This window comes from Vanellus vanellus (assembly GCF_965231255.1).
Source record: "Vanellus vanellus genome assembly, chromosome: 28".
In the NCBI taxonomy this organism is placed as follows: domain Eukaryota; kingdom Metazoa; phylum Chordata; class Aves; order Charadriiformes; family Charadriidae; genus Vanellus; species Vanellus vanellus.
This window is the reverse complement of record NC_138933.1, coordinates 170949-180765: the sequence shown is the minus strand read 5'-3', so window position 1 is coordinate 180765 and position 9817 is coordinate 170949. Positions and strand designations below refer to the sequence as shown.

At 51.8% G+C, this 9817-nt stretch overlaps 1 protein-coding gene across 1 annotated transcript; it reads right to left on the bottom strand.

Moving 5' to 3' along the window:
* Positions 1–1843: 1843 nt before the first annotated feature.
* Positions 1844–9469, bottom strand: LOC309682389 (keratin, type II cytoskeletal 7-like; the record flags this gene model as incomplete). Its single annotated transcript, XM_082496472.1, has 11 exons — positions 1844–2049; positions 2150–2184; positions 2815–3035; positions 3837–3962; positions 4124–4288; positions 4538–4633; positions 4900–4960; positions 5597–5805; positions 6298–6475; positions 8403–8557; positions 9380–9469. The coding sequence occupies 11 exons, from the start codon at positions 9467–9469 to the stop codon at positions 1844–1846; spliced, it is 1542 nt and encodes a 513-aa protein (XP_082352598.1).
* Between the last annotated feature and the right edge of the window lie 348 nt (positions 9470–9817).

Here is a 9817-nt window from a genome sequence, read left to right as displayed (position 1 = left end):
TTGATGGGAAGCCTAATTGGCTTGATGAGGTTATAAAGGGCAACACCCCATACAGTGGAGATGAAAAGAGGACCTCCAGCTTCTTGCTGGGGATAGTGGCACCTTCTGCTCCTGCCCTGGAGCAGCGACAGCCTGGGAGGAGGTACGGAGTGTGGGCTGGGAGAGGGGGGGGGCTGCCTTGTTGAGGGCTTTGCCGCAACAGCGCTGCGCCGTTGGAGGGCTGAGCGGGACCTGGGCTGGTGCCAGGGTGAGAGGAAGGACAAGGAGGGCTGTAAAACCCTCCAGCAGCTCCTGGTATATGGCTTGGAGGAGTTCCTGGGCAACCGGTGAAGGTTTTAAGGGGATTTAGCAATCAATGATAGTAATAAGAAGATTTAGTTAACTTTATGCAAATTGCTGGAGCATCTCTGCTTAGTCAGTGGCCTCTAAATGTTTTAGTCAGTTTGTTTTTTCCTGGGGGGGAATCATTTGGGGCTCCACCCCATCCTAATGAAGACATCCAACCTGGGAAGCACCTGCGTCTCGTGCCCTGCTGGCAGATGGCTGTGCCAGGCGCTCAGCGTTGGGCAGAATGGATCCTGCTCCGTGGGTGTGAGGAAGGAGGGAGCGGTTCTTCCAACTCAGTGGTGCTCTGGAGAGAAGCTATAACTCCTCTCCTTGCACAGCCGCTCGTGCGTGTGGGGAAAGGATGTGTTGGAGGTTATGGGGTACCATGGAGGTGCGGTGTCTGGGTTAGGAAGGAAGAGCTCCCAGCAGATGGAGGGCTTTGCCGGTGTCTGGGTTAGAGCCCTGTGAGCTTTGGCATTGAGATCCTGGAGCAGAGATTAGAATTAACCCTCCTTTCCCCCGAATGAAGGTGTCGAGTGAAGGTAACTGAGTTGTTATGTCAATTTATTGGAGATGCAAGACTCAAACTAGGATGAAAGCTGCTGGTAAAATATACGGTTGTTAGAAATAAATCCTCGCTTCCTCGTTTTCTTCCCAAATAGGGTTAATGTAATGCTGGGTACCACACAACTGCTAATGCAATTGATGCTGGTTCCATGTGGTTATGGTTGGGTTTGCATCCCTTGAATAAGATCAGAGGAGCTTTGCATCCTGGGGCCAGATACATCGATGGATCAGTCCCTTCCATACCTGACAGTGGACTCTGGCCCCCAGACTCCTCAGTTATCACTGCATTTATGGCAACAGATGAGCCAGACCATTAAAAACCCAGAAGGAAAAGGAAAGTTGAGGGTCAGTTTCGAAACAGGTAATGCAAATGCAGAAGCAAACTGTCTTTGAACAGCGACAGCCCTTGAAATCTATCCTTTGGAGCAAATAAGCAATGAAATTGATGCAGTGTGTAGGGAAACTGCAAGCTAGGCAATTTTGGGTGAGTTCTGCTCATGCCAGGGGTGTATGTGTGATGTAAAAGGCTGATAAAGCTAGGTTGGTCCAGGGTGGGAGCTGCTCAGACAACTGGGCTGGGTAAAGTGCTAAGGAAAATGTAGGTAGGAGCCACAGGTAGAAGGTGCCCTCTCTCACGCTTCATTGTCATCCTTGAATCTGTAGCAGTGGAAAGACCGGGGAGCTACACCCAAGGCGCCTTGTTTTAACCGCATAATAGGAGCGATGAGGGGGATTTTAGCCTTTCTTGCTCTGAGATTCCCTGGCAGAAGTAGTGAAACTCTTGAGCGTAGGAAAGACCTCTTTGCCTTTTCTATCCCTGTGGCTGGAAAGTGGGGGTGCAGCCTGGGGGAGCTGGGTGCGCGCCTGCTCTGGCTCGGCTGTCGCTGTGTGTTGGCAGAAGGGGATGTGTGTCGCTCTGTTTCCAGCCTTGCCGTTTCTCTACAGCTCTTTACACGTTGTTCCTGGATGACTTGGTCACGGACACCACCTTCATGTAGGAGCTCCTCGTGCTCCTGCTGCCAACGCTGGTGCTGCAGCTCATGGTTGTGCTGCAGACCCCCGCGCTGCTGCTCTGGTTTCTGTCGGCTGCCGCCTGGGTGCTGGCAAAGCCGGGCTCTGGGCTGTCGGTGAGACCTTTCTGCGAATGGCAGACGGCTGCAAAAGGCAGAGCAAAGCTGAGTTTCAGCTTGGGGAATTCCCTGGAAATAAGGCAGAAGGTGCCTGAGTTGGGTAGAAGGTGAATCCTCCAACTTACGGATGCTGATGGGGAAGCCGCCCTCTGCGCAGAGCCTGTGGAGAATGGGAAAAGGCTACACGTTGGCAATCTATCTTCAAATGCAAAGCCCTTTACCCTCAAATGTGAGCCTGACCCTCTCTAGCATGTCTCCTCCTGTTTGGAGGGAGTAGGACTGGCTGTTTGGGTGAGTTTGCACTGGTGGACATCTCTTAGGACTGGTGGGGAGAACTGATCACAGAACCACAGAATGATCAGGGCTGGAAGGGCCCTCTGGAGCCCCGCCAGTGCCACCCCCCACCAAAGCAGGGGCACCTCCAGCAGTGGCACAGGACACGTCCAGGCGGGTTTGGAATGGCTCCAGAGTGGGAGACTCCCCCCCCCCTCTCTGGGCAGCTGTGCCAGTGCTCTGCCGCCCGCACAGGAGAGAAGTCCCTCCTCAGGGTGAGATGGAACTTCCCATGGTCACGTTTGCGCCCGTTCCCTCTTGTCCTGTCACTGGGCACCACTGGAAAAAGACTGTTCCCATCCCCTGGCACCCTCCCTTTGAGTATTGATAAGCATCAGGACTGTGTAGGTGACTCGCAGTGTGGCAGCTCCAAACCAGCACTGGCTGGGTTTTTTTTTGCCTTTCAACACGTGCACCTACAATAGGTTGTGCAGCCCTGCTAGGATCTGTCACCCACCTGCTCTCCTCTCCTTCCAGCAGCTTCCTATAGGTGACAATCTCAATGTCGAGGGCCAGCTTGATGTTCACGAGCTCCTGGTACTCGCGGAGCTGCCGGGTCAGGTCAGCCTTGGCCTGCTGCAGGGCCGTCTCCAGCTCAGAGAGTTTGTGCTTCGCATCCTTGACAGTGGTTTCCCCACGCTGCTCAGCATCGGCCACAGCGTCTTCCAGCTTGCAGCGCTGCAAGGAGTGAGATATGGTCAGTCTTAGCTGTCTCTTGATGTCTTCAAATGTAATGCGCTAGCACCTCTCCTATGAGAGCAGGCTGGAAGAGGTGGGGGGGTTCAGCCTGGAGAAGAGAAGGCTCCAGGGAGACCTCAGAGCCTCTTCCAGTGACTAAAGGGGCTCCAGGAGAGCTGGAGAGGGACTCTTGACAAGGACATGTAGTGATAGGACGAGGGGGAATGACTTCAAGCTGGCAGAGGGGAGATTTAAATGAGATATTAGGGATAAATTGTTGCCTGTGAGGGCGGTGAGCCCCTGGCGCAGGGTGCCCCGAGAAGCTGTGGCTGCCCCATCCCTGGAGGTGTTCAAGGCCAGGTTGGACGGGGCTTGGAGCAACCTGGGCTGGTGGGAGGTGTCCCTCCCCAGGGCAGGGGCGTTGGAACTGCATGATCTTCAAGGTCCCTTCCAATCTAAACCATTCTATGATTAGCAAGAGATAGGTTGAAAGTCTGGTTGAGCATCCAGGCCAGCAGTAAGATGGCCATGCAGCCCCTCTGGCAGGGGGTTGAGGGAGCTGGGCAGGCAGTTTCAGTGCTCCCATGTGTTGATCGTAGGGGATGGGATGCTGTAACCACATCTGCCTTCAAGCACTGCATGAGTAGGGCTTTAACGTAGCCCTAGTCGGAGCAGCAGAGTCCCAGCTCATGAACACCCTTTGCAAGGTGCTACAGCATCATGTAATTTGGTTGTGGGCGCTTCTGGGAACAGCAATTTGCTCTCTGCCCTGCTGAAACACCCAGATGTGGCTGTGCTCACCTGGTCCTTGGCGCTCCTGACTTCTCCATTCAGTCTCTGGACTCTCCGTGTCAGCTCAGCTATCGTGTTTTTTGAGTCTCGCAGGCTGTCAGCGTTTCTGCCTGCAGTTCCTCGCAGCTCCTCAAACTAAAAAAGCCCCAAAGACATTGCTGCGTATCCCCAAACCACATGCTTTGAGTTAAATCGGAGCAAATCAGGAGAGTGGGGGAGGGTGTTTCTCTGGGTTTGAAGTTGGTCTAAAGAGAGAAACTGCACCCAAACCCCCTCCTTCTGTGGGGTTTTCTCACCTTGCTTTCATACCAGGCCTGCGCTTCTGCCCGGCTCCTGCGGGCAATGTCCTCGTACCGAGCCTTGACGTTGGCAATGGTGCCATTCAAGTTGAGATCTCGGCGATTGTCCATCTGCATGACCACTGAAGCATCTGAGATGTGGGCCTGCAGCTGGTGGCGTTCCTGGCGGCAACATGGGGGTAAGCTGGTCAGAGAGATGCTCGTCCCCAACCTGGTGTGGTGCCCACGTTGCGCAGCTCTGCTCCCCTTTGGGGTGACCGCGCAGAGGTGAATTGCTGAGTCTCCCCATTCACCACAAGCGATGCCCACTGCCCTGTGTTACCCCCTTTTCCCCTCTCCTTTGGGATAAGCAGCTTCACAATCCAGCTGGGAAACGCAAACGATGGTGGGAGCAGTAGAGAGGCTTCTTACCTCTTTGTAGAACATCCTCAGGAATTCAACCTTCTCTTTCAGGCTTTCCACCTTGGCTTCCAGCTCTGCTTTGTTTAAGAAAAAACAGTTTGCGTCCTGGAGACACGTTGGGGATAGAAGAAGGAAGTTTGTTAGTGAGAGCAGACTCAGGGCTACCCTTGGGGTGAGGGACTTCCAACACTGGTACCGTGACCATGCGCCAGGTCCCAATTACGCAGTCGCTGCTGATTTGAGTTCAAGCAAACCCCAGCGCCAGCTCCTGCTTGTACTTGTTTTGTGTGCTGCTTTTTGGGAAATAAATCACCGCATGCACCCCAAAGACCTGAACCCAGCGAGCTGAGTTCAAACAGTCCCTTGCTCACCTTCTTCAGGGCAATAAACTCGCTCTCGGTGCACCTCCGCTGGCTGCATTCGTCCTTGTGCCTGCGTGGGAAAACGGGAGATTTTGGTTGAGTTCAGCGCAATTACATCTCTGCTCGGGTTTCTGCAGGCTTGCTTTCAAGAAGTGAAGCTGCTAACTTTTTTTTTTTTTTTTTTTTTCCTTCTCCCCAAACAATGTTTCGGGATGCTTTGGTCTCGTTTCGTAGCCCATGGGAAAGCAAACGTGTTTTCAGAGAGGTTTTCTGCGTCTGTACAGATTTGCAGCAGAACTGTTTTCAGTTGACCTCTGCAACAGCAAACTGCTGCTGAACATTTCAAAATGTTAATGCCTTGAATTAGGAAGGAGAGAAGGAGAACCTGGAAGAGGGACATCCTCTATTTCCTCCATCTCTCTGTAAACTTGGACCTTCTTTTATATACCGAGATCCTTGTAGATCTCTCCATAGAATCACAGAATGGTTTAGGTTGGAAGGGACCTTAAAGCCCATCTAGTCCAACCCCCTGCCCCTCGCAGGGACACCTCTCACTAGAGCAGGTTGCTCCAAGCCCTGTCCGTCTACCTACTCATTCTCTGGGAACCATTTATTCCTACAAAAAATTCAGTCTCTGCCTCTTTATGAATCTTGAACAACATTTTGAGCCCCTCGCTCACATTTCTCTGTTTTTTTTTTTACTTACATTGTCTTATTGGTTTCCAAAACCTGCTGTGCTGCTTTCAGGTCCGTTTCTAACTGGGCTCTCTTGCACCCCAGTGCTTCCAGCTGCTTCTTCAAGTTACCAGTGTAAGCCTCTAACGCGGGTGTGATGGTATTCTTGCAGTGGTTTTGACCCTGCAGAAAGCTCCACTTGGTCTCCAGCATCTTGTTCTGTTGTTCCAGGAGTCGAACCTGAATCCCAGAAAGCAAAATAGGAACCGAGATGAGGATTAAGGGCTCGTGGGAGTCTGTGTCCATGCAACAGCGGTGAATTGTGTGTTCCTGCTCTCGGTACGTGGGAATGCAGCGTTTCCCAATCCAGTGCACTTTTGTGCATGGGATGTTCCTGGGCCACCCATGTGGAAATGCACGAAAATCAAAGTGCTTCTAGAAAGGAGAGATTTGCAATAAATTGGGGATGTGCAGAGAAGAATGGTGATGACACTGGTTTTAGCTTGTTCCCTCCCTGCCGTTGGGCCTAGAGCTCAGATCGATAGTGCCGGGACACTGAAGCTTCCCTAGTGGCTCATGCACACCTTGGTGCTCAACTGGCACCCTTCTGCAAGTTGTCCTCAATGTCTAAATTGAGTTGTCTTACATGGATTTCGTGCCCTTTCCATGCTGGACACCTCGCTTGGACTCTCCTGCCTGCAGATGGGATCTGGGGAGGGGTTCTCAGCTCACCTTGTCAATGAAAGAAGCAAATTTATTGTTGAGGGTCTTGATCTGCTCCTTCTCTTGGTACTTCACCATTTGCACATTGGGGTCGAGATCCAATCTGAGTGGTTGGAGCAGTTGCTCGTTGATGGTGATGGTGCGTGGCCTGGAGACTCCACGAATCCTGTAGCCAAAGCCAGCACCTCTGTAGCCAAACCCCACACCAGCTGCACCGAAGCCATATCCACGTCTCGGAGGAGGACATCTTCCAAGAGCTATTCTGGGCCGGGAGAACGCCACAACATCAAGACTTTTGCTGCTGAAGTAACCCAAACCACGGTAGCCCACACCACCGCCCCGGTGACACGAGGCAGTGCTGAAATCACATCGATTTCTGGGAAGAGCTGCAGAGGAAGAGCTGAAATTCCTGATGGCGTGGCTGGAGCTGATGCTGGAGGAGCAGCAGGACATGGTTGGTGGTGGCGGGAGAGGGATCGGTGCAGGCGGTGTGCTGGGAGCAGATTCTTCTGACCGCACCGGAGCACCTTCTTTTTATTTGCGTGGAAAATGGGGCGAGGCTGCATGAAACTTCCACAAAATGTTTAGGATGCAAAGAATGTGAACTACTTAACATATCCTGCGCTTACCGGCAGAGAAAGCGCCGGCGTGTTTGCCCCATAAAGGTTTGAAGAACGCTCTGAAGTTGAAGGGGTCATATTTAGGTCTCGTGTAATAGCAACAAAGCTTAGGGGAGTTGTGCTGGGCAAATTGCTTGCGGGAGACGTGGTAAAAATTAAATGTTCCGCTTTTCATCGGTCGGACAAAGTGGAGTGGAGCCTTTGAAAATGCAAAATGCTTTTCTGTCAAAGGAGATCTTTCTGTTTCGCTAGTACCTCCGCTTGCGAGTAAGAGCTTTGAAGGAGAACGTGATTCAATGTGATGTTTAATAAAAGCTACCCGTAATGAATGGGAATTTATTGAGAATTAATGAAGAAAGTCTTGCAGGCAGGTTAATGGTAAATGACTGTGTTTTGTTGGTTCTGCCTATAAAAAGGTAACATGTTGTAATTCTGGGAAACAGCTGTGGGGCCAAATCTGTTTCTCAAGGTGATTTGTTTTTTTTCTGCAGGTTGCAGATACGGGTGTTTTCCAACATGGTAATTTATTTGGGGGGAATTGCTGATTAGTTGAAACTGAAACCGGCGCTGGGAACACGGTAGCTTTCGCAGAAACTCTTATTGGCCAAATCCTCAGAAAACTGGCGTCTCCTCCACCCTTCATCCCTCAAATTGAAGGTTGTGTTCCCACCTGGTTTGGGGCAGGGCCAGGCTTGGTCCTTCGCCTCCTACGTCAGGCGAATGCCCTCATTGTGGCGATTCTTCCCGGCTTTGCTCTTCGCACACACGTGTGTGTGTGTGTGTGTCTGGCTCCGTGGCAGGACAGGGAGAGCGTTGGTGCCCGCGTCGCTGCGTGGGAGGGCGGCGTGTTTTGTAGGGGCAGGGCGGAAGTTTCAAACTAATGATTTTGTTTTGTTTACTGCATTTCTCTCCCCTTCCCTGTTCAGCGGTTGGTTACAATTGTAAGCCAAAATTACTGGCTTTGCTATAGGGATCTGGGAGCTCTGGGACACTCGGGCTCTGTGTGCGTAAGTCCTGGCCAGCGGCTTTCCCTGTGTCCCCTCCATTAGCCCACGTGTGAGTAGGTACCCGGTCATCTTGGCTGGGGTGCAAAGGTGGCCAGGCACGACTTGGCTGAGATCTTGGCCTGATAGGACCTGAGGCTACATAAGACATCGTCTTTATTCATGCAAGGTCTCCCATTTGAGGGGGAAACCTGAGTGCATTAGGAACTTTTGACTTTGTAAGGCGTGTGGGTCCATAAAGGCTGGAAAGTGCTTTTAAAAGCGTCAGCCCCTCAGGTTTTGGGTCTCAGTGGGCTTTGCTGCGATGACAGAGGTGATGGTTCATCAGACTGTGAAAGGTGGTTGTGGGTTTAGATGTGTTACTGTTTCTTCCTTGCAAGTATCTTGCAGGGTTATACCAACACCCACCTCCTCTCCATCCAGCACCTTCCTGTAGGTCACGATTCCGATGTCTGGGGCCAGCTTGACATTCATCACTCCTGGTACTCACGGGGCCATGTCCTGCTTCGCCTTCTGCAGGGATACCTCCAACTCGGAGAATTTGCACTTTGCATCCTTGACAGTCACTTCCCTGTGCTCCTCGGCTTCGGCAGCGGCTGCAGTTTGCATCTCTGCAGGTAGGAGGTTGTCATTGCTGCCGCGTATCTGCACGTTCAGAGCTCTTGAACCTGCCTGGCTCTGTGTTCGCCCACCTGCGCTCTGTTATATTTTCAGACTCTGCAGGTAAATGTCTAACTCTGGGACAATTCTGCCTAGCGGAGCCTTTGGTGTATGTGTTGCCTTCTCACTGCAGGTCTCTACTGATGGTAGTTCAATTATTAGTCGTAATAGCCCATTTTACTCTATACTGGGGATTACAGGCAAGTCTTGGAGTTGAGCAGTTGTCGGTATTTCATCAAAACTGGCTTTATTGCTCCCTCGCTCTAGCAGAGGGGTTTTGGAAAGCCACAACCTGGGAATCGCGATTGACACGTTATTGCCCCTGTGCCATCCTTAGCTGGGCTTCGGCGTTTTTGCGTTCTCCAGTCAGGCTCTGAATCGCCCGATTCAGCTCCACGATTTCATTCTTTGTGTTATGCAAGCTGTCGTCGTGTCTGCCGGTGGTTTCTCTCAGTTCCTCATACCAAGGAGTGAGAAAACTCAATGAAAATAAATGCTGGAATGAGGAGATGAGTCAGTAATGAAACCTCCTGTGTGATTCTGGGGCCGCAGTCCCGGATCTTGAGCTTTAAGGCAAAAACCTTTGTTACCGAGGGGGTGGGGATGCGAATGACTCATTTACACAGTAGCAGCTCCATGTGTGAAGCCGTTACCAGGGGATGTATCACACACAGGGAAAACACAGCAGGTGGGTGAGACGCAGACCTTTGACAGCCCTATTCAACCCAAATCAGGAAGCCTGAAGAAGCGGAGCCCTTAGTAGAAGTGGGGCTTAACTACTTTTGTGAGTTGTCCATTGTGACTCACCTTGCTGTAGTACCGGGACTCTGCGTCAGCCCGGCTTCCTTTGGCAATGTCCTCATATTGAGCTTTGACATCAGCGATGGTGTCATCCATGTCCAGGCTTCAGCTGTTGTCCACTGGCACACCAACAGAGGTGCGTGCAATGGATGGCTGGAGCTGAGTGATGTCCGTGGGGCGGCAGGCAGATCCTCAGTCGCCCACACCGGAGGCATTTTCCCTGTGGATCTCCGTGGTTGGAGACAAGGAGATGCGGTGTGCTCCGCATACTGTGACTTTGGGCTCACTGCAGAAAACCCAAAGAGGGGTTTTCTGGTTTAATCTCTCTGGCTCCTACCTTCACCATCAAGTTGAAACGGATTCCTTAGGATCCTGCCCGTGCAGTGCAAGAGCAACACCTTTGAAATCTGGAGCAATCAACACATGAAACAGGAAAAAAAAAAT